At 55.6% G+C, this 22478-nt stretch overlaps 8 protein-coding genes across 8 annotated transcripts; 5 read left to right on the plus strand and 3 right to left on the minus strand.

The window, feature by feature from the left end:
- Window positions 1–52: 52 nt before the first annotated feature.
- Window positions 53–2956, minus strand: QC762_501500 (uncharacterized protein). The gene is made up of 2 exons (XM_062890573.1): window positions 2511–2956; window positions 53–2445 (listed from the first exon to the last, which is right to left on the minus strand). Exons 1-2 carry the CDS (start codon window positions 2880–2882, stop codon window positions 202–204), a joined length of 2616 nt encoding a protein of 871 aa, XP_062741609.1. The 5' UTR covers window positions 2883–2956; the 3' UTR covers window positions 53–201.
- Window positions 2957–3377: 421 nt separating this feature from the next.
- QC762_501490 (uncharacterized protein) lies at window positions 3378–4694 on the plus strand (the record flags this gene model as incomplete). The annotated part of the gene is made up of 1 exon (XM_062890572.1): window positions 3378–4694. One exon carries the CDS (start codon window positions 3378–3380, stop codon window positions 4692–4694), a length of 1317 nt encoding a protein of 438 aa, XP_062741610.1.
- A 136-nt stretch (window positions 4695–4830) lies between these two features.
- QC762_501480 (uncharacterized protein) lies at window positions 4831–6821 on the minus strand (the record flags this gene model as incomplete). Its single annotated transcript, XM_062890571.1, has 4 exons — window positions 4831–5328; window positions 5414–5972; window positions 6033–6265; window positions 6320–6821. The coding sequence occupies 4 exons, from the start codon at window positions 6819–6821 to the stop codon at window positions 5231–5233; spliced, it is 1392 nt and encodes a 463-aa protein (XP_062741611.1). The 3' UTR covers window positions 4831–5230.
- A 1486-nt stretch (window positions 6822–8307) lies between these two features.
- QC762_501470 (uncharacterized protein) lies at window positions 8308–10973 on the minus strand (the record flags this gene model as incomplete). Its single annotated transcript, XM_062890570.1, has 2 exons — window positions 8677–10973; window positions 8308–8605 (listed from the first exon to the last, which is right to left on the minus strand). The coding sequence occupies exons 1-2, from the start codon at window positions 9024–9026 to the stop codon at window positions 8308–8310; spliced, it is 648 nt and encodes a 215-aa protein (XP_062741612.1). The 5' UTR covers window positions 9027–10973.
- QC762_501460 (uncharacterized protein) lies at window positions 9545–12582 on the plus strand (the record flags this gene model as incomplete). Its single annotated transcript, XM_062890569.1, has 2 exons — window positions 9545–10857; window positions 10915–12582. Exons 1-2 carry the CDS (start codon window positions 9640–9642, stop codon window positions 12580–12582), a joined length of 2886 nt encoding a protein of 961 aa, XP_062741613.1. The 5' UTR covers window positions 9545–9639.
- A 365-nt stretch (window positions 12583–12947) lies between these two features.
- QC762_501450 (uncharacterized protein) lies at window positions 12948–14638 on the plus strand (the record flags this gene model as incomplete). The annotated part of the gene is made up of 5 exons (XM_062890568.1): window positions 12948–13199; window positions 13255–13447; window positions 13810–14084; window positions 14116–14253; window positions 14323–14638. The coding sequence occupies 5 exons, from the start codon at window positions 12948–12950 to the stop codon at window positions 14488–14490; spliced, it is 1026 nt and encodes a 341-aa protein (XP_062741614.1). The 3' UTR covers window positions 14491–14638.
- An 816-nt stretch (window positions 14639–15454) lies between these two features.
- QC762_501440 (uncharacterized protein) lies at window positions 15455–18047 on the plus strand. Its single transcript, XM_062890567.1, has 2 exons — window positions 15455–16877; window positions 16935–18047. The coding sequence occupies exons 1-2, from the start codon at window positions 16540–16542 to the stop codon at window positions 17959–17961; spliced, it is 1365 nt and encodes a 454-aa protein (XP_062741615.1). The 5' UTR covers window positions 15455–16539; the 3' UTR covers window positions 17962–18047.
- Window positions 18048–18213: 166 nt separating this feature from the next.
- On the plus strand, window positions 18214–22417 carry HIP1_2 (histidine permease). Its single transcript, XM_062890566.1, is given in 6 exon segments — window positions 18214–18321; window positions 18349–20302; window positions 20408–20617; window positions 20674–22143; window positions 22227–22276; window positions 22294–22417. The coding sequence occupies 3 exon segments, from the start codon at window positions 19605–19607 to the stop codon at window positions 21737–21739; spliced, it is 1974 nt and encodes a 657-aa protein (XP_062741616.1). The 5' UTR covers window positions 18214–18321; window positions 18349–19604; the 3' UTR covers window positions 21740–22143; window positions 22227–22276; window positions 22294–22417.
- The last annotated feature ends 61 nt before the right edge of the window (window positions 22418–22478 follow it).

The raw sequence follows: 22478 nt of genomic DNA on the forward strand, positions 1-22478 counted from the left end.
TGGTCCTCTGGTCTTGGGGGAGGGACGAACATATCACTTTTTATATATATCTTCTTATTGGTTCTTTTGTACCTACTTGCTGATGTCAAAATAACTGATGGAATGGGGATTCATATTCTCATATTCTCTTATATACTCGAGCAAACATCTAGCTGTCTTGCCTTTTTCCAATGCCACGCCAGCCCAGGCAGCATCAGCTCATCAGTCCTTCTTTTTCCGTCTGCTGTCAGTGACAAACGTCGTGGAAAGGCTCTTCCGCAGGCTCTCCCTCTTTCTGGCAAGTATTTCCTTCCTGATCCGCTCTTGTTCCTCTTCCTCCAGTTTCCTCTTTCTCTCCTCCTCCTCCTCCTCCAATTTCCTCTTCCTCTGCTGCTCCTCCCTCTCCCTCTTCTTCTCCTCTGCCGCCCATTGCTCCCTTGCTTTTTCCTCAATGTCGTCCTGCATTTTGCGAACTCTTTCCCTGGCTTTGTCTTGCGGCAGATCGTAGCTCCAGCTCTTGGTAGAATCGCTGTTGCCATCGACGTTAGGCTGATAGCCTCGGCCCCAGTCGCGGGTAGAGTACATGTCCTTGTGGGCTTCGATGTCAGTGTAACCGTCCTTGAAGCCGAGGGTGGTCTCTTTGATGTCGAATGAGCAGTTGATAAAGTCGTCCTGCCCGTCGGTGAAGGTGGCGGATCCCTCGATGATGTGGATTGCGCCCCGCTTGATTCTGATGGAACTCAATATCTTCTTGGCGTGGGCCAAACCCTCCTCTCCGGTGACCTTGATGGAGCCGTCGTTGATTTCGATATAACCCTCGGTGATCTTGATCTTCGCGTCCGTGAGGCTGATCAGGTCCGGATTGCTATCAGCGTCGTCGATGTTGATCCCCCGACGAGAAACACCATCTTCAAAACTGATGGACACCGTGCCAAGATCCTCTTGGAAACGCTTCCGGTCGTCACGGTGCAGAAAGTCAATGTCGCCGCTGACCATGTTGACGAAGCCGGTCTTGATCATGATGGAGCCGTCCCGCTTGTTCAGGAACCCGCCCATCACGTCAATAGAGCCTTCCGTCTCGATGCAAATCGCGCCATTTTTGATGTTGATGGAGCCCTCGCTGAGTTGAGCCTCCTCGGTCTCATTTTCGGCGTCATCGGCCGAAGCGTGCTCGGCGTCATCGACCAAGACGCGTTCACCGACTGACTCCTCCTTGCGCAGGGAGGCGTCGATCTCATACTGAACTGCAGCCTCAAACATGCTCTCGACGTCCTTTTGGATTTTGAGCCGCTCCCGCTCGGCCGCTCTCCGTCGCTCCTCGGCTTCCTTCTCCATCTTCCTCTCGTGCCGTATCCTAGCTTGTCGCTCCTCCTCCTCCTTCTTCCGGGCCTCGGCCAACTTTCTTTGACGCTCTTCTTCTCTCCGCGCCTTCTCAGCTTCTTCTCGCTCTCGCATTTTCCTCTGCTCGTTCTGGGAGAGGAACTTTTCCATGAGTCGTTTGAGCATTTCGTCCTCCTGAGCGGTAGTCTCGGGCACTGGCTCCTCGACGACGGGTGCCGGTCTCAGAGGCGGCTTGAACACGATTTCGGTCGCAAACGTCTCGCGCACTTTCTCGTCCCGGTGGTTAAAGATGCGGTCGTATAGCCTCCGGCCCATCAACGAGACGATAACAACTGTGTCTTGTTTCATGTTTGCTGAAACCTCCTCCAATAGCAGCCGGGTCGGTTTTTGCGGGAGCTCTGTCGATACGTGGATCACGATTGTCGTTCCACGCCATTTCTCCAGTGCTCTGGCAATGAGCACCCTGCAGTGGTTCTCTGCCTTTTGCGGGAGGAATTTGGAATAGTCCTTCGGAGGCCATGCCTTCTTGATGATTTCGGCTAGCCAGAGCTGCTTTACTGTTGTGCTACGAACCCGCCCCATCTCCTTGAACTTTTGCGCTAGCCTTTGCGCAGCAGCAGCCATGCGTCGCTTTTCGTCCTCTGTGTTTTCGATCTGTGAAAAGACAACGGCTGTGCGGTCTTCAAAGGGCCAACGACCCGGCGGCAAGTATATCTTCTGGTGGCCGTGGTAATAGGCGTCGGCACGACCAACAGCGGGTTCCCCAAGCGCCGGACAAAAGGCAAGAAACTCTCGAGTGGACGGGCCATGATCGCCTGTCGGGTCAAGGCGGTCGATTGATTCTCTAGTCAAGGCAAACCAGCGGTGGGGAAGCGGAGTGCTCAAGTGCTTGACCGGTATGGTGAGTGCCCCGGGTGCCAAGACAGGGCGGCTGACTTCTTTCTGGAACATGCGGGCCACCTTGGTGATCGGGAGGTTGGGATTCTCCTCGGGTCGGAACTCGTACTCGATGGAGGGGGTCAGCTGCCAGGGATCCTGATCTCCCAGCATGGGTTCTCTGTCAAGGTCGGACCACCGAATGCTGAAATGATTGTTTTTCGCATTCAAAGCGCCAGTGCTAGTAAGCTAGACGGCCAAAGCTGCGTATTAGTCGGCCGTCCAAGACAAGATGATTGGGTATAAAAACAAACCATGAAGACGTCCACCGTCAAGACTGGCTCTTGTTGTGGATCATCCAGCCTCACTGACAGCGACACGCGGTCCAGCAAGATGACATAGTGCTTCAGATTCAAGGCGTGCACAACGATGCCTCGCTTGTAGATGTATGGCCTTGAGGGCAGGCCCCAGGCTACGTCGTCACGTTTTGCTTTCACTGCCTCTTCGTGTTCCTTGAGCAAACGAAGATAGACTGTTTGGTCCCATGGTAGAGTCTTCCACTTGTCCTTGCTGTGTAGCCACAAATTCAGCCATCTCCGCTGCGGCCGAGCATTGGCAAGCTTCAGTCGAGAGGCCACGACAGTAACAGCTGGGAGCCGGCGGGTTGGGCATAGCAGTATCAGCATGGTGGGCGAGGAGGGATCTGAAAAGGTATCATTTTCCGGGATGTTGCCTTCGTGCCGTCGTGTGGTGGCTTGTGTTTGAGAGAGTATATATGTATATATATATATATATACATGTATATATGTATATATCTATATAATTTTTTTTGGGATCTTGGCAACACGTGACGCAGCGAGATCTCTTGCCCCACCAGCCCGCTCGCTGGAAAATGGGAGATTGATCTTTTTTCTCCCTGTCCCTGTCCTGCGCCTCGTGCTTCGCCACTGGCTGTCCCGGCGACACGGCCCCATCACGTGTGGCCAGCCAATGAGCTCCCATGACAGGCCTCGCGGCCGCCAACCAGGATGCCCTCATCATCATTCGACGCCAGGCGACCTCACATGAGATTTGGAGAGCAAAAGAATAAATACGATACACATCCATCGTTTGCCGTCATTCAACCACTCTCATCTTCCACACTCTGAACTTTATCAAAATCAACAACACCGTAACACAAGATGCACATATCACCACCCCCACCACCACCCCTCCTCCTCCCCTTGGAGGACACCACCCTCATAAACCACCACCACCAAAACAACAGCACCCACAACCTCACCCACGAACTCCTCATCGCCTCCCTCGCCATCCAGCGCGCCTCCCTCCTAACCAAACGCGTCCTCCAAACTCTCACCTCCAACAACAACAACCCACCCTCACCAACAACCTTGCCCTCTACCCCCGTAACCGGCCACCCCTTCTTCCCCTCCACCTCCACCTGCCTCAACCCATCCTACGACCCCTCCTCCCGCCGCCTCTCCATCGCCAAACCCGACGCCTCCCCGGTAACGATAGCCGACTTTGCCTCCCAAGCGCTCCTCATCTCCACCATCCACCACCATTTTCCGTCCGACACCTTCATCGGGGAAGAAGACTCCTCCTCCCTCCGCCACAACCCCGACCTCTGCTCCCAGGTCTTTGATCTCGTCTCCACCACTTACCTCTCGGACCCTGCCGCGGAGGCGTTGCTGGGCCCGCGACCGGGGAGCATACCCGAGATGTTGGGGTTGATTGATCTGGGCTGTGGGAGGGGGACAAGGGGGAAGAGGTGCTGGAGTATGGATCCCATTGACGGGACGAGCGCGTTTTTGAAAGGGGAGCAGTACGCTGTTAGCTTGGCGTTGTTGGATGGGGAGGGGAGGGAACTGATGGGGTTGCTGGGGTGTCCTAATCTGGGGATTGGGGTGGTGGTCGGTGGGGGGAGGATTGAGGAGGGCGAGGTGGACAGGGAGGGGTGGGGGGTTATGTTGAGTGCTGTGCGGGGGGAGGGGTGCGCACTTGTGAGATCGATGGGGCAGGCGGGGTTGAACAAGGTTGTCAAGAGGATCAACAGGCGAAAGGGGAAACAGCGGGAGATCAGGACGGAGGAGTTGCATTTTGTGGATTCGAGGGTGAGCTGTGCTACGGATAGTGGGATGGTGGAACAGCTTGCGAGGAGGGTCGGGGCGGGGAGGACGGGGGAGAGGACCGAGATTTACTCTTCGCACATGAGGTATGCGGCTATGGTTTTGGGAGGGCGGGAGTTTGTCCAGGTGAGGTTTCCGAAACGACCGAAAGGGGAGGCGGCGCCGTGGTGCGTCTGGGATCATGCGGGTTCGCAGCTTATCTACACGGAGTCGGGGGCCGGGAAGGTGACAGACCTGGAAGGGAGACCGATAGATTTCGGGACGGGGAGGAAGTTGACGAATAACTGGGGGCTGATCACGGCCGATGAGAGCGTGCATGGCAAGATGCTCGAGCTGGCGGGGGAGGTGCTGAAGGAGGCAGGGAGGTAGATGGATCTAGGGTTGCATTTTCTTCTCGACATCACATGCGCAGGCGTTTCGGTTCCAGATGATACCCCTCATGATAGACAGATATATACACATTACGATCAATCGTCAGATTGGCATCATCACACTGACTTCCACCTCCACATGTTTGCAATCGTGCTCGCCCGACTCGGCCGTCTTCCTCCCTGTGGTTCCGCGCCGGCGTTCCGATGCAACGGCAACGCCCCGCTAGCCAGAGCAACACCATTCTCCTGATCTCTGATCTCCAGTTCTCTTCGTTTCTCAATCATAAACTCTCGCAGAGCACGCGGTGAGGCGTTCGACAACTGTGTTGCAGTTTGGACAGACTGTTTGCCCCCGACCTTGTTCGCAGCATCAAAGATGGCCCGGAATGCAGAAAAAAATGCTGTCCGAGCCCAGGTGTTGAATGCGAGAGCCAGTGAGGCGCAGATGACGATGCTTGACAGGACAACTGTGGCAGTACAACGTCAGCCGCTCGGCCCCTACCTATTCAAAAGTCCGTATTTTGCTCCAAAAACTTACACATGTATACAAGTTGGGTACTCAGCCTCATGTAGCCCTCGTTTAACTCTTGCGCGTTCATGCCAAAGAAGGTGGCGAAGAAGGAAAGAGGAAGCTGATGATGTGCGCAGCTGGTCAGCACCCGTGTCACAAGGCTATAATATAGGGGGGGGGGCAGTGAGGAGGACAGGTCAGCTTACGAAGAAAATGGTCACCACGGTGAAGACGACAATCGATCTGCCTTGCACAACGCTCTCGTCTGCCCTGCGGATGGCGGCCTTGGCCTCGATAATTCCCGACTGCTGTTGCTTCATGTCGAGGAGTTCTCGCAGCTACAGGAATTGCTGTCAGCATACCCAGATCCGCAATAACGACGTGGTAGGAGGCAGTCACCTGGCTCCGAGTATTGGCCTGTCTCTTCTCCAAATTCCAAAGCTCATCCCGGCGTAGTTTCATGTCCTCAATCAGAGCCGCTGCCCGTGCGAGGGCAGGCTTGAGATCAGAAGGGCCCTGAGATTCCGAGCTCATGGCCCTGAGCGCCTTCTCAAAGTCGCCCATCACGGTTATCTGCTGGGTGAATATCTCTTGCATGATCTGAAGTTGGTCTATGAGGTTCTGCGCCTCCATCAGCACCGACCATTCGAACTTGATGTTGAGAGACTTTCTCAGCAGTTCCTCTGCCGTCTGGAGTGGGTCTTGGGTGTTCATTCTCTTGACATCTCTTCCAAAACGTTCGTAAGCGTCGGTCTTCTTCTCTGACTGGACGCCTTCCATGTCAGTGGCTCGCTTGCGGACGCACTGCCAGGTTGGTGAACTTACAATGCTTGAAATGGCAGAGCTAAACATGTCTACCACTTCGGGTCGGAGGTCCGGCTTGGTGCGGTCGAAGAACACTTTGGAACATTCGTCGATAATGATCAACGCCAAGTCGTACACCGAGGTGATTTGGGCATGGTCGATGGCCCCCAGGTGATCTCGAATGGCGCGATGCACAGCAGACGGGTCTGGCTTATTGCGGCCCCACCGGCGGGGAAAGGCAGATAGAATGGTGTCTGTAACTTTTCCTTAGCAAAAGTCTGGAGCCAAGTCGTAAACAAGCAGCTCACTCTCGTCCAAGATCCACAGCCATAACTGGTCAACCATCACCACCCTTGGGATAGCCTCTGGGTCACTTCTCATCTGCGTGGCCCGGTAAACAACTTGTTGACGATCTCTCTGCGTTGTGTCGTCCGCCGTCCAGTAGTAGTATTGCTCAAGCGTCCTTCGTGGGTGAAGGGGCGATGGAGAGTAAAGGTGGTTGGTGATCAGGCGCCAGTCTGCCGCTTCGTCTATGAGCTGATACAGCTTCGACGCCTGCCACAGGTAGCTCCCGAGAGGCGATTGCGGCCTCCATGATGGGGACCCTTCGTCCCACTCCCCGAATTCCGACGTGGTGCTGTTCATTCGTTGAGCTCGGGCTCGAGCTCTGTCGACAACGCTGCCCCAAGTCCCTTTCCGCTTACTCAGACGCTCGTAGGCAAACTCCTCTTCGTTCTCGAGTCGTGTCTTGCGCATCACATTGGTCATTCTGACAAGCCTCTTCTCGATTTCCCAGTGCAGGTAAGGCATCTGAACCTCTGGTCAGACCATGGGCAGTTGTCAGTGTCATCTGGAGGAGGCTCACTCACAAAAAGCACAACATCTTGCGGCTGCGAGGAAGAATGATGATACGCGTGTGTTGCAGACGCGACCGGAGGCTTGGCTCCCTGCTTCGGCGGAGGGGACGGAATAAGAGCGCAACGGGGGCGTATCTGGCGTGAGTGAGGAGGCATGTGACTATCACCACCGCCTCGTTCTTGGCCGTGCCACAGCTCGCGCTTCAGAAGCTTCTCAGTATTCGACTCGGACTTCTTGGCCCCCGGCTGGAACAGCTTCCTCTGGTGCAGTCCTCGGTGAGCGTCAAACCGAGAGTCGTCTTCGCCATAGTATCGCGAGATGGCATCCTTGAGCTTGGTCAGCAAGCATACAGCGCCACGGACCGCATGGTCTGCTCCATACCTCAACCCACTTCATGTTATTAGCCTGAAGGTGAAAGTATCGTAGCTTTGTCCGGTCTTGGCTTCGTCTCAACGGTGTTTGCTTCTTGTCGTACAGAAGCTTCTGCACAGCAATCTTTTGGTGTGGAAACCTGCCATGGCAGAGGGGATGGTCCAAGTCCACGCCGCCTTTGCCCTTCTCAAACTGAATCAGCCAACCATTGTAGCCGTAATTCGACACGGTGTGGTCATCGTCGATGCTGTCTTCCTGGGAGTAAAGGCCCTCAATGTAGCTGTCGGGTGCCACTGATCGCTGAAGGCTGGTATACTGCTGAGTCGGCCATTGCTGCACTTGCTTGAGAATGAGACGGTCCCGGTTATGCTGCTGCCGGCGGGTCCCAGATGACCTGGCAATCTCAACCTCGATACGGGGGAGATCCTCCTTGCAACGACGAGAAGCTCTCTCTTTCCAAGTGGTGTGAGCCCGTTGGAGAGACTCGAGCAGCGTGATCCGGTCAGATTGGGAGAGCCGATGGCCCGAGAAATAGTCCCTCAAGAAGCCGATGCGACGTAGCTCCTTTCTGACAATTTCTTTCTCCGGGCCGGAAAAGCTTGCATAGAGATCTTTTCTCTTGGAGAACCTAGCGGCGAGGAATGCTGCCCATGCGTCGATGATAGGCACGGGGTCAGCGTACTGGTCCTCGACGATGTACGGCTGCATCTGAGTTCACGGGCCTCAACGGCGCGAGGGTGGTTTAGGGTGTCCCCAGCATCTGCGACGGAATAGTTGAGAGATGGATAGAGAGGAGGTTGGTGCTGGAGTTGGCCGAGATTGTGGATGCGTTGTCGTGCAGAGTTGCAGATGCTGCGGCCCAATCCGAATGGCATGTTGCAGTGCTATGGCAAGACTTGGCGGGGCTCCCTCCAGCTGCACGTCGGGCGTCTTGTCACGTCCTATTCGCGGATACGGCGTGGCATATTGGGGGCTTTGCAGCAACCATTGATCCACCTTTCCTTCTTCCGGAAGGGGGGGGCCGCTCTGCAGCATCGTAATCTTGGTCAATTGTTGATCTCGGACACTACATCAAGATACACGATTTAGAATCCTCGACCTGTTTCTGTTCCTGGAGACCTCTCGTCCCGGTGCCACATTGTGACATGACTGTGCTCGAGAAAGGCCCCGAGTCCAGCTGTTTCAAGTCCACACATGTTCTTGCACCTGCTTTTGCTCCGGTTCCCTTGTTCCAAAACATTCCACCCTTTGGTTCATTATTCGTGGCATCATTAGGCATTATCATGTTTCGTTTAATCGTCTCGTCATCCTCCAAGCCGTCGCTGACATCCTTGCTGATCAGACGAATCGCACCCGCGCTGGCGCTGTCGGACCGTCAGCACTGGTTCAAGGCAAAGAACAGAAGAGATAGCAGGAAGGAAAAGCTGCAGGTTACCCAGGCTTGACAGAAAGCGACGGAGATGAAGATGGACTGCTCGTACTGGGAACCGTGATGTGGGATTCGCCTGAACAAGTTGAGCAATAGTCGGTGCTATTGTTCGGCGCCCACACTACTTCCACAGGCCGAGGTGCAGGTATTGGGTAGTAGGTACCTGAATACCACCACGCGTCCCAGTAGCAGCGCTTCACTGCCCAAAAGAACAAGAGAGCAAACACGGCGCTTCCCAGGACGGCCAGCAGGATCACCACTCCTGATGTCTCTTCGGGTGTCGGTGGTGATGTGGATGTGCCATCTCGCAGGGCGAGTTTGGCCGTGGTCGATGAGGCATAGTATCCTGGCGGCATATTGTCGTAGTCATCCCCGAGGGCGTGTGCTCGAACAGGGCACTCTTCCACCGGGCAAGGAGAGGGTTGTTATTATCGAGGGCATTTTATGAGGTTGGCCCGAGAGAGCCGCAGCCCGGCCCGGTTGTTTGGTGATTGCCTTGGGAGCACCAGAGTAGCCATTGTTGCGCCATGCTCATTTCTGCAGTGGATTGTTGACATTGGTTGCTAGTCGTGGTCAACCGCATTTGAGGCTACACCTGGCGCCCTTCAGGTACACCTCACGGTTTGTCAACCTTGATGTTGAGATAAGCCTTGGAATAGAGGGGCACACCACCCACCCTAGAAGGCTGATGGCGCAACTGGTGTGTGCCCCATGGCCTAGAGAGCCAACTTGCACTATCTTCTTCCCTGCAAGATATGGCGCTTCAAAGTTAGCAGCAGATAGTTAGTGGGTTCTCTTATTCATCTGTCAACAACCCCTCATTGGCTCGCTTGGCCGATCACATCGCCGCCAGCAGATGCCCCCCGCTCAGCGCAAACAACGGGCACTGGATGGATGAAGTGACGATTCCATCCCCTCTTCTCTTCTCTTCTCTTCTTCTCTCCATCCAACAGTCTTCCGTTGGTCAAAATGGACGTGGACGGAAAGCGTCGTCTGCCTCTTCAACAGCCCGTGCCTGGGCGTCCGCGCTGGCAAGGGCGCAGCAGGCCTCGGAGGACAGCTCGGAGAACAGCCGGCCTGTTGCTCTCAGCGTGTTTGTGCTTTATCGCGTACGCCCAGTGGAGGCAGCTCCCACACTCACCATCTTCTGTGCCGCCGGCCGGTTCGGACATCACAGTACACGGCCTCTCGGTCAAGCGCCTGCAGGACGACCTTGCCACGTGTAGTGCCCTGCGCAAGAAACCTCAGGATCCCATCGGCCTCGGACGCAAGGAGAACAGCCGCTACATCGACGGCCATGCCCCCACGCTCGTCAAGAACGCCACCGTTTGGGTTGGCGAACCAAAAGAAGGCACCGACCCCGAGGCTGCTCGCAACGGAAAAGGCTACGGCTGGATTCGCTCTGATGTCTATCTGGAATACGGACTCATCAAGAAGGTCGAGGCCGCCATCGGCCTGTCCTCTGTCGCGTCTGACACCATCGTGTTCGACGCACGTGGCCGGCCCTTGACGGCCGGCATCATCGACATGCACAGTCACGCTGGTGTGGGATCGCTGCCTAGTCTCTGGGGCAACGAGGATACCAACGAGATGTCGGCCAACATTAGTCCCTTCGTGCGTTCCATCGACGCCCTTCACCCAGGTGACCCTCAGATCCAGGTGATCAAGTCCGGCGGCGTAACCACAAGTCTTGTGCTGCCAGGGTCCGGAAACAACATGGGCGGTGAGGCATACGTGATCAAGCACGCTGTTGGAAAGGCTGATGGGAGAAACGAGACAAGCGCCGCCGACCTGCTGGCTGACCCTGACCGGAACTGGAGGTACATGAAGATGGCGTGCGGTGAGAATGCCAAACGAGTCTACGGAAGACCAGGAGAGGCGGGGCCAATGAGCCGGATGGGCGAGAGCTGGGACTTTCGCCACGCCTTTGAACAGGCAACCAAACTGGTGCGGGAGCAAGATGACTGGTGTGACACCGCTGCGGCCCACGGCGTGCACAACCACAGGAGCTACCTTCCACAGGAGCTAAGGTGGGAGTCGCTCGGTGCTCTGTTACGCGGCCAGGTGCACCTGAACACGCACTGTTACACCATCAGCGATTTGGAGGCGTTCATCGACCACACGAACGAGTTCAAGTTCAAGCTCCGAGCATTCCACCATGCCCACCAGACATTTTTGGTCCCCGAGGTGAGTGCTTGTCTGTGACATGATGGGTGTGTCGCCTCAAGACTAACGGTTTGCCAGATCCTCAAACGTGCCTATGGTGGAGACCCTCCTGCCTCCGCTTTGTTTGCGGATAACATGTATTACAAGGCCGAGGCCAATGTTGCGAGCGAATTTGCTGGGAAAATACTGTGGGACAGCGGCCTGACGCCCATCTATGTCAGCGACAACCCGGTGTTGAATGCCCAGCATGTTCTTTTCGAGGCTGCGAAAGCGTACAAATACGGTCTGCCATACCATGCGGCTCTTGCTTCCGTCACCGCAGCGCCCGCAGAGCGCCTCGGGTTCGGGCAGCGGCTGGGGAAGATCAAGCCCGGATATGACGCCGACGTTGTGGTCTGGGACAGTGACCCGTTGAGCGTCGGTGCCGCGCCAGTCCAAGTTTGGATTGACGGAACAGCCCAGCTCGAGGACCCAGTGGAGTTGGACAAGCCGGCCGTGGAGCTTATTGTTCCCGACCAAGATCTTGCCCATCTCCCAGGCGAGCCTGTTCAGGCGGACGAGGTGGTATTCACCGGGGTGACTCATGTCCTTCTCGACGAGACCAGTGTGGATCGCAAGATCGGTGCCAAGGGCATTGCTGTGGTCTTTTCCAAGGGCCAGTTGACCTGTCTTGGGGACTGTCAAGACGAACTGCAGGCCGCCACCAAGTCGAACACCCCCGTCATCCAGCTCAAGGACGGATACCTGACCGAGTCCTTTACGGCCTTTGGCTCCAAGATCGGCCTCAACGCTATTGACGCAGAGGATGATACCGATGACGGGCCAAATCCCAATACGTTTGTCCGAGCAGAGGACGGTCTTGTTCTCGACAACCAAAAGACAAACGCGTCCTACACGTATGGTGTCACCAAGGCAATTTCAGCTCCCTCATTCAGGGGTGGTTTCAGTCACCATGGCACGAGCGTAGGGTTCTTGACCGGCGCAAAGACGGTGGTGGGACAGGACGCTGTTTTCGCAAGTGATGTGTCAGCCCACTACACTTTCGATACTTCAGTCAAACAGGATGGCACGCCGTCTATTTCGGCCGCTGTTGGAAGCCTTCGTCGGAAGCTTTTGGAGGCCCACGCTTCGTCGAGCTCTGATGAGACGACAAAGGATGCGCACTCGGAGTCGGCATTCCTCCAAAAGGTGGTCAATGGCTCTCTGCCTCTTGTCATCACAGTCCACAGCGCTGATACCATCGGGGCTCTGATCAAGGTCAAAAAGGCGGTGGATGAGGTGACGAAGGCGTCTATTCGACTGGTCATCTTGGGTGGTGCTGAATCTTGGCTCGTCGCCGAGGAGCTGGCGGCTGCCAAGGTCGGTGTGGTATTAGCCCCCTTGCAGTCGTATGCTGTCAGCTGGGATCAGAGGCGGGCTTTGACCGGTGCTCCCCTCACCAACGGAACCGCCGTTGACAAGCTGTTGGAGGCTGGTGTGGTGACAGCCATCGGGTTGGAGGAGGACTGGCTGGTGAGGGACTTGGGCTTGCTGGCCGGGATTGTGTACCGGAACGGCGGCGGCAAGGTGGATGAGAAGGGAGCCCTTGACTTGGTAAGTGGTAACATTTACAAGCTTCTGGGACTGAAGCAGCCTGGATCTAAGTCGGGACATTTTGTAATCTCCGAAGGGAGTCCGTTGGATATTGGGTCGAGGGTGAAGGCCGTTGGGGGCGGGACTGGCCAGGTCACGATGTTTGCCAAGTAAACAGTGGCGTTCGGTTTCATTCTTGTCGGTGATAATACGAGACATTCACGTAATGTGTAGGTAGCCACCTGTAGCCGCTTGCTAGGCATCAGTGTCAATGTTCTGATATCTGTGAATAGTCAGTCAACGTTTGCCGACGCTTGGTTGCCTGAACTCAGGGGGTTGGCCAGCAACAAGTGAACAAGTGACGTTGCGGGGCAACTCGCTGCGGACCCAAATAGCTGTGCTTTTAGGGGTTTGGTCCCAGTGCTCACTCAGCATATCAACTGCTCACGACTTCCAAGGACAACCGTCAGAATCCTTTTCACTTCTCTCCAACTCTTCATCTTTGCATCCTCACTGAGCCTGAATTGATATCAGTCATCATGGAGCAATTTCTCATCGACGACGCAGACCGCTACGAGGAGCTGGTTCAGGCCTTCAACCCCAAGCCCGCGGCTCCGGTCAGAGCGGGTTCAACAAATCCCGACTTTCTCGTCAGTACTCGCATTAGACCACTGCTACCAGATGAGATCTCTCAGGACTTTCCCGAGAGTATCTGTTCACGGCCTGGTGGTGCGAATATCATCAACTTGCACGAGCTCAAGAAGTCAGTGAGGGGGTTGCCTTGTCTGAATGTAAGTCATTGTCAATCAGTACTTGGAAATAGTGCGAGCTTTTTAACAAGAGCAGTCCTTCAGCTACCCGGTCGACCGCGTCTTCGGCCCCGACAGCACCACCAAGCAAATCTACGATGCCATTATCCAGCCCCTCGTCCCCTGGGCCTGGGGCGGAGGTGTGAGCACCATGTTCGCCTACGGGCAGACAGGATCAGGCAAAACCTTCACCGTCAGCGGGTTGGAGGAGCACGGCACGTTGCAGAAACGTTTGATGGATGGTACCCTAGAGGGAGAAAGGAAGCTGTGCATGTCCATTATTGAACTAGCCGGACAGACAGCCTTTGGCAGGCAATCACCCCTCCCCTTTGACCCCCCAACTAACGCCAGGCGAGTAGACCTCCTCAATTCCCGCAAGCAAATCTCCATCCTCGAAGACTCCCTAGGCAACACCCCAGCTCGCCGGCGCCCAAGAACACCCCCTCACGTCCAAGGCCGAGCTTCTTTCCCTAATCCCCACCGCGTCTTCCCTCCGAAAGACGGCCCCAACCCTCAAAAACGACTCGTCCTCCCGCTCGCACGCCATCTGCCGCATTCGCATCGAGAACCGCTCTATTTATTCCGGCAGCAGAAGATGGGCTCCTCTACGTCATCGACCTTGCCGGGTCGGAAACCGCCCGCGACAAGTCCACCCACGGCGCGGCGAGGATGAGGGAAGCGAGAGAGATCAACACCAGCCTCTCTGCTCTAGAAGACTGCATCAGGGGGAGGGCGATGGTTGATCCTGATCCCGGGTCTGGGAAGAAGGCGCATGTGCCGTTTAGGCAGAGCACACTGACGAAGACGTTGAAGCATGTGTTTGATCCGAGCCCGGTTGGGGGGGGGGGGAGAGATAGTTGTGGTGGCGTGTGTGAATCCTTGCTTGGCGGATACGCAGGCCAGCAGAAATACGTTGCGGTATGCGGAGTTGTTGAGGGTTACGGCTGGGCCGGCGGGGAAGAATGTACAAGATTATGATGAGAAGAGGCCGGTCACGTGGGGGAATGGGGAGGTGAGGGAGTGGGTGGGGAAGAATGTGAGTTTTGATGGTTTCTGAGTGTAAATGATATGCAAAGGCTAACAAGGCCGCATGGGATGGTGGCAGTCGGGAACCCCTCCTGTTGATGGAAACGTTCTCGCCCCGACGGAATCGGGAGCGCAGCTTTTACGGTTGCCTGTTGCGGAGTTTGTGGAGAGGTGTCTCAAGACTCCGGGGGTGAAGATGGAGCAGGCCACGGCGTTTCAGAGCAGAGTTTTGGCAGCTGCATGTTGATAACTTGCGCTCTCAGTCCTCTTCCCAGCACTCCATGGAGAAGCCTGAGGTCAAGTTGACGAGGATGGAAAGGCTTTACTCGAGCGCGGATATTGAAGGGCCGCCGCACGCGAGGGATGTCCCTTCAAGGAGAGGATTAAGCCGGGCATGGTTGTCTCTTACCGTTCAGTTGGAAAAACTGGGGCGGCGCAGACGGGGACGGAGCAGATGGGGGTTGTGCTGTCGAGGGCTGATGCGGTGGGGGAGAGGGTGAGGGATTTGACTGGGGTGCAGGTTAATCATGGGGGGGAGAACTAGGGGGAGAGGTATCTCTGTGCGATGGTTGTGCCTGCTATCTTGCCGGGGGCGTATGATGTTGGGCTTTGGATGCAGGTGGTGGTTGGGAAGATGGAGGCTGAGGTGGTGCTGGAGTGGGATGTGGCCTCTCGATATTATTATTTGACTGTGTAGGGAGGTGTTGGACTGATTTCACGGTGACGGAAGTCATCACCGGCATATACAGACGATTTCTCATTTCCCGCTGCCAGTATCAGTATCGATGACGGTTGGTAGGTTGAGTTGTGTTGGCACCACCTTCCGTTCTCTCTCATACTTTTTTTCTTCATAATGGGTGAGAGATTCTCTTGGTGATAGTGATAAAAATGGTACTATATCTCGTCGCTACATAGGCACAGTAGGGCTGCACATCTCCCGCATACGACGCGTGTTTTTTCCCACAGGATTCATTACCGACGGTTGGTTCCGACATACCACGCGAGCGCCGGGTGGACGGTTCCATATTACTTGCTGCACCGGCCAAAAGCGCTGATAGCGCTTAGGTGCAGGTTAGAATACCCGGATGAGCTGTCACTGGTGAGTAGACGAGAGCTGGTTGACCGTTTGGTTGGTACGTTCTTGGCACTTTGGACGGCATTCATTCGGAACAGAGTATTATGAAGGAGAGGTGGGATTTGCCCCTGCATACTGCGTCTTGACCGGTTTGGATCATGGTTGGGGGGGTCACTTGCTTGTGCATATTCAATCTTGGGTATGTGGAAAAAGAGACCTCGGGTGATCTTGAGGCTGACGGCAATCATCATGAGATACTTGTTTGTTTTCGGGATGTGGGTTGTGTGAGAGAGAGAGAGAGAAAGGGAGGGCAAAGAGACATGTGACTTTTACAAGGGTACAAGGGGGTGATTATCAGTGCCCCTGATCCTTGCCCTGTGTATGCGGGCTTGGCGGGCGCTGATTCTCTTTAGCGCAACGTCATTTGATAACGTTTTCGCGCAAAAGGGGCCGGGCCGTCAGAGGATTGTGTGTGGCTTGCGGGTGCTGAACTGGTTTCGGTCAAGACACGCGAGAGTGGCGTCTTCTAGTACTGCATGGAAGGTTTCGGGGGATGGCTTCGGTGTCTTTTCTAGAAAGAAAAACACGAAGCCGCGCAAGAAAGGAGGTCAACGGAGAGACAGGCTGACTGACAGGCTGCTTGCCAGACACACGACATCTGTCAACCACGAGGTTATCACCGCTCAGACAGCTTACTCCCAGGTCCTTTAGCCGTACCGTCATGCTGGAACGAGGTTGGCTGGGTATGTACGGCAATCAGTTGAGGAAAGTGGTATCTGTTTGGCCCCTGGAAGACACTCTCTCACACGTGGAGAACAGCTTACTGCTGGGCAGGCGAGACACCCCACATCAACACCACCTTGCACAACCATGCCGTGCAGACAAACATGTCGGACCAATCACGCCCGGCTGAAGCGCAAAAGAGCTCGTGGTTCGATGTCTTCCCAGCTGCCAACCGGACGAGTTTGGTAGCAGATCCGACACCTGTGGACGCCAACCTCGAGAGAGGATGACGGGGCTCCAGTCGAGATCCACAGAGAACATCTAGACCCTGTTAATCTCTCGTTTGGGGGTCGCTTTCTGGCTGCCGATCACGTTTGGCGATTTGAGCCTCTTTTCACCTCAACATCTTCGTTAACATCACTTTGCGCCGAGGCAGCTCGTTGACGAGCCTCAAGCAAGACACCTGCTCCTCAGAACAGGAGCCATGAGCCAGCAACCATGGCTCTCTACTCGTCTCCGCCTCCGGCACGGCCCTTCAGCGAGGACAAGCCGACTCTCTTGACATCGTGGTGGATCACGCTGCTATGTGCCTTCATCATCCTCCTCCGTCTCGTGGGGCGGTTTGTGCGGGTCGAGAAGCTGTTTGGAGAGGACAAGGTCGCCGCCCTGGTGTTGATACCCCTCTTCCTACGCATGGCCTTTGTGCACCCCATTCTCTTGTTTGGAACCAACAATGTCGAGTTGAACGATGAGCTGGACTTGTCGGACGAGGGGCTCCGGCGGCGGGCCATTGGGAGCGGACTGGTGCTGATCAGTCGTATGCTGTACGCAGTGGTGTAAGGTCCCTCGACAGTTTTGGGCAGCAACTCGGTGGCTAACATTGTGTTTCTCAGACTATGGCTGCTCAAGCTGGTTACTCTCGAGTTCTTTGATCGTCTGGTTGGATCTTCTGGGAGGAACCGCTACACCTTGCTCCTTCGGTCGATGCGCATCGCTTTGGTCGCGACCTTTGTGGCGGTTGTCGTCAGTGATCTTGCGGAATGCCAGCCGTTCACAAAATACTGGCAGGTCAGTCCGGACCCGGGACCGCAGTGTCGTCAGGGCTACGCAAACCTCCTCACAGCATCAGTTTGCAACGCGGCTACCGACCTGCTGCTGGTTGTGTTCCCTGTGCCCATTGTCATACAAAGCCGACTGCCGATGGGACACAAGTCGCTGCTGGTTGCCCTCTTTTGTCTCCACATCTTTACGGTGGTGGTGACCATCTGTCGGGTGCCTCAGATCATCAGCGAGCAGGGATACCAAGCGACGAGGACGACATGGGCTTCGGCCGATATCCTGATGGCAACATTTGCGGCCAACGCACTTACCATCGGGACGTTTATGAGAGACAAGGGTGTCAAGAAGAAGAAGTTCAAATACGAGCCGACAGAGTCGCAAAACAGAAGAAACTCGAGGAAGGATTCAATGGCCATCTCGAAGAAGCCGTCCTGGGATGAGGATGATGACATGGAGGCGGATTATTCTGAAGGAAAACGCGGAGGGCTGAGTCGTACAAAGACGCCCGACATCTCCTCGACACCAGGAGAGGTCGAGCAAGCCAAGAGGGAGATCAAGTCCCCCAGGGTGCACCACAGCAGTCGGTCAGCCAGCATGGACTCGCTGATTCCTAGGGGTCGACAGACACCTGCCACCCAAGTGGTCAAGACCACCACTTTTGAGATGACAGTCTCGTCGTCTGATGATCAGGAACATGTTCGGTGCAAAAAGCAAGCCCACGCAGGACTCTGTCTGACACCCATTCACGGGGTGGTGACAGCGACGGCAAACGGACGAGGGAGGGGGTCCAGCATCCTTCTTCGCGAGATGAAACCGATGCCGGACGCTCACAACGAGGAGACGGAGCAGCAACAGCGCTAACGGGTAGATGTGAGGGTACCTTTATCCTACGATCAGTTTTAGTGTTTTTAGTGTTTACTTTCTGAACATGATAATACCTACCTGACCTTTGTCGTGATTTTGCTTTTTCCCAGGTGGAGTGTGCGGCGTGCCCTGAATCCTGCGGGGGTGCGGGCGGGGGGGATCATCGTTTGTGGAGCTCCCTCCCAGGCATGACACAAGACTCTCCAGCGGCACGACCCTCGTGGCTCGTGGCAACCAGGTCCTGGGCCCACGGGCAGCTGTTGCATCTCGTGAAGATGACCTCGGCCGAATCCCACTGCTCTTTTTTTTTTGTTATTCTATGCCCGGACAATAGCTGATGAGCTAGATTGGGGGTTGTTAGGTTACTGGGTTGTTAGGTTATTGGGTTGTTGGGTTGTTGGGTTGTTGACGGTGATCACCACAGTCACAGATGCTTGTCTCTGCTACGGCGGAGTAAGAGACCTCAGCAATCTCAAACAAGGCCTTTGTCATGTGCGCCACAGGCATTGTTCCAAGTATTAGACCCCTCTTTCCAAGCAGCACGGGCAGCTCCCGTCACCCACACTCTCCCACAGACTTCGGGAGCAGAGGCACGTCCATCAGGTACACTTCAAGGTCTCAGACCCGAAAACCACGCAATCGGTTCCCAAAAGGCGCTAATGCAACCCAGAGCAAACCCCTGTCGGCTTGGTTCAGGCGACTGCAGTCGTTGGTGGAGGGCGGCACGGTGGGGCCACCCGACACCTATTGTTCGTCGGGGACCCTCGATTCACTGCGACCCCAGCAATCTTTGAGGTGATGGCAATCATGGTTGGCATCATTTCGCCTTTTATCCTTTCCTTTGTCCTCTTGCATTCTGATGAGATATGTAGACAGCCTGCCGACAGGACAGTGTTGACACCAGCAGCATCAGTCGACACTCCCGTCCAACAGGGGCATCACCACCAGCTCTCACACCCCTCAACGGCTGGATCGGCAATCCTCCGAGGTGACAGTCAAACGACAAGCACCCCCAACTCGGAGACTCCAGCAGCGGCAGCAGTAGCAGCAGCAGGCAGTGCGGGGCAAATATTGGCAGGACCGCCCATCTTTTCTTATCTCTCTGACGCCGCTAGACGACAAAACCCACGACACCCACCCACCCGTCATCTCCTGCTGCAGAAAATTTCCATGTTGGATTCCCCATCTCTCGCATACACGCTGTCACCGTCACCCTTCACGGCCCGTTTATTACGCTGTGGAAATTTCATTAGCTGCTGGGACAGACGGCGTTGCGAACGGCAGGCCACCACGGCTGTTATCTCCTAGGGTGTCCCCATCTACACCAGACCCAGCGCCAGGGGTTCTCCACGAACACAACCGTTTATCAGTGGACCCGTTACCTGCCGTTGTCTCCGTTTCGTGCCCGGTATTCGGGGGGCCACTTTCACTCAACTGCCAGGCCGAACAACTCTATTGTCGACGGCGGGATTCATCGCGAAAGAAAATCAAACAAAACAAACCCGGAGCTCACCAACGCATGGTAATCGCGGGCCGTTGAGAGACACGGTTGTGCGACCCACCATCTCGCCGTCAGACCCGCCATTTTTGATCTCGCTCGCCATCCCCGTCGCCTTCGCCATTCCAATGATCCGACAGAGATGACCCTCGACCGCGACATTGAGATGAGCCAGCTGGATCGCACCCGCAGTCTAGCCGAAGGCAGCAGCTTCACCGTCCGGGGTCAAAGTCGGGCCTCGGATCCTGATCATCATCATCATCATTATCATCATCACCACCACAACCATCACCCTCATAATACCGTCGGCGTAGGTGCCGGAGGGATGAAAGCTCGCGTGGGGAGGTTCATCGACACCTTCCGCCGGGAACACCCAGACAACGTCCGCTACCACGACGACCCCAACTTTGCGCTTCACGTCACTGACCCAGAAGGTGGCGCAGGCGACTCACCGACGACAACCAGAACAACAAATGGGTTTGGCTCTGCTTCGGGGGTGGCGGTGGTGAGGCAGCATAATGGGGAGAGGTACTATGACTTACGGACGGCGAACTCCAGGACGGCGGGGACGTTGCTTGCGCGGGAGCTCAAGGGGAGGCATTTGCAGATGATTGCGATTGGGGGGTCGATCGGGACGGGTTTGTTTGTTGCGAGTGGGAAGGCGTTGAGTGAGGGGGGCCCGGCGGCGGTGTTGTTGGCGTACATCTTTGTGGGCGTGATGCTGTATTGCACGGTGCAGGCGTTGGGGGAGTTGGCCGTGGTGTTTCCTGTCGCGGGGTCGTTCTCGGCTTTTTCGACGAGGTTTCTGGATCCGAGTTGGGGGTTTGCTATGGGTTGGAAGTAGGTTGTTTTTGTTGACCGTTTTTCTGTTGATGGGGAAACATCCCGCGTCACCCTTTTTCTTCCGTTGTTCTGGTGTTGCATGCTAACGTGGTGTGACTGAAGCTATGCCTTGCAGTGGATAGTGGTGTTACCGCTCGAGATTATTGCCGGCGCCATGACTATCGGTTATTGGAACGAGAGTCTGAACAAGGCCATATTTGTAGCCGTGTTTCTGGCGGTCATTGTTGTCATCAACCTCTTTGGAGTAAAGGGGTACGGCGAGGCAGAGTTTGTGTTTGCCATTGTCAAGGTTACTGCTGTCGTCGGGTTCATGTGAGTTTCGCACGGGTGCTTACCTGTTGGTGGAACGTTGCTGACCACCTTGTTAGCCTTCTCGGTATCGTCATCAACATCGGAGGGACCCCCGAAGGCGGCTACATCGGCGGCAAGTACTGGTCCGACCCGGGCGCCTTCAACAATGGCTTCAAGGGCCTCTGCAGCGTGTTTGTCACCGCCGCCTTTGCCTTTGCTGGTACGGAGCTGGTCGGTTTGGCTGCCGCCGAGACAGCCAACCCGCGAAAGTCCTTGCCTACCGCCATCAAACAAGTGTTTTGGAGAATCACACTCTTCTACATTGTGTCGCTTGCGCTCGTCGGTCTCCTGGTGCCGTACAACGAGCCCAGGTTGCTTGGTGCTACTAGCATCGCCGACGCCTCAGCCAGTCCCTTTGTCATCGCCATCGAAAGCGCAGGCACGACTATTCTACCCAGCATCATGAACGGCGTCATCCTTGTGTCCGTCATCAGCGTCGGCAACTCTTCCGTCTTTGGATCCTCCCGAACACTCGCCGCCCTCGCCGAGCTGGGCCAGGCGCCCAAGATCTTCGCCTACGTCGACCGCCGCGGCCGTCCACTAGTTTCCATCCTCGCAGCATCGAGCGTCGGTCTCCTGGCCTTCATGGCCAACTCCAAAGTCCACAGCCACGTGTTCGACTGGCTCCTCGCCATATCAGGCTTGAGCAGCGTCTTCACCTGGGGGAGCACCTGTCTCGCCCACATCCGCCTCCGCAAGGCATGGGCATACCATCACAGATCAGTCAGCGACATGGCCTTTCGTGCTCAGGGGGGAACGATCGGCAGCTGGATCGGCCTGTTTTGCAACTGTCTCATTCTCGTCGGTCAGTGCTGGGTGGCGATTTGGCCCATTACGAGCGAGCCGTTGACGTCGAGTCAGCGGGCCGAGAATTTCTTTTTGCAGTGTTTGGCGATCCCGGTGGTGTTGTTGTTTTTGATTGGGCACAAGCTGTGGTATAGGACGAGCGTGATCAAGGTGGAGGACATGGATATTGATACGGGGAGGAGGGATTTTGGCAGACTTGGGATTATCAAGGCGCAGGAGGAGGAGGAGAGGGCTAGTTGGCCGAAGTGGAAGAGGGTTTATAGGGTTATTTGCTGATGGTTTGGGGGCTGGGGCGTGTACATATGAGTATATAATTTGGGCGAAGGGTGGTGGTGATTGGTTATAATTTGAGATGAATTTCGATGTCGCAGAGCATTCGTCGTGCTCTCAGGTGTCTTTTTGACTATCATGATTTCCACTGTATGCCGGCGGAGAACGTTTCGGTAGCCACAAACGCCACTATTCCACCCTCACCCTTACCATCATCACCCGCTCTCACCCTCACAGCCAACCCCTCGGACCCAACCACTCGGTACTCAGGTATGAAGCCCAGTGTGTAAGGTATTTTTGGTCTGATCTAGGATTGGATAGGTAAGTATTTTACACTTATCTAAGGTTATGCCTTCTGATGAATGGGCGTTGGTTGCCACGGCATTTACACATGAGAAAATGAGTGATGGGTAGCCACGATCTGGCAGGTCTCTGACGGTAACTGCGTGGCAGTGACTGCCTCCAGGTTCACCACCAGTGCCTGTCCTGAGAGGGACGGGAGCACCTGTCCAGCTTCCTACACCTGGCAACAGACTGACAGCCGTACTTGCCTACCTCAGGAATACACGGTACTTGTAGTACTTCCAACAGCAGCCCACTATCCGACGGCCAAATGGACCCCGAAACGGCTTGCGTAGCCCACCACCTCACGGGGTTGGTGGGTGAGCTTTTGATATTTTGGGCAGACCCTCTTAGGAGGAGTAGAGACTCTTTCTCTTTTCGGTCTTGGTCAGTCCCGTCCCTC

Source organism: Podospora pseudocomata, chromosome 5 (assembly GCF_035222375.1).
Source record: "Podospora pseudocomata strain CBS 415.72m chromosome 5, whole genome shotgun sequence".
Taxonomy (NCBI): Eukaryota; Fungi; Ascomycota; class Sordariomycetes; order Sordariales; family Podosporaceae; genus Podospora; species Podospora pseudocomata.

Coding starts and splice junctions, on each gene's coding strand:
- QC762_501500 (XM_062890573.1), bottom strand. CDS start 2,882: ATGCTGATACTGCTATGCCCAACCCGCCGGCTCCCAGCTGTTACTGTC. Junction 2,446..2,510: donor TGACGGTGGACGTCTTCATG/GTTTGTTTTTAT, acceptor TTGGCCGTCTAG/CTTACTAGCACTGGCGCTTT.
- QC762_501440 (XM_062890567.1), top strand. CDS start 16,540: ATGGCTCTCTACTCGTCTCCGCCTCCGGCACGGCCCTTCAGCGAGGAC. Junction 16,878..16,934: donor CGTATGCTGTACGCAGTGGT/GTAAGGTCCCTC, acceptor TGTGTTTCTCAG/ACTATGGCTGCTCAAGCTGG.
- HIP1_2 (XM_062890566.1), top strand. CDS start 19,605: ATGACCCTCGACCGCGACATTGAGATGAGCCAGCTGGATCGCACCCGC. Junction 20,303..20,407: donor GGGTTTGCTATGGGTTGGAA/GTAGGTTGTTTT, acceptor GTGTGACTGAAG/CTATGCCTTGCAGTGGATAG. Junction 20,618..20,673: donor ACTGCTGTCGTCGGGTTCAT/GTGAGTTTCGCA, acceptor CCACCTTGTTAG/CCTTCTCGGTATCGTCATCA.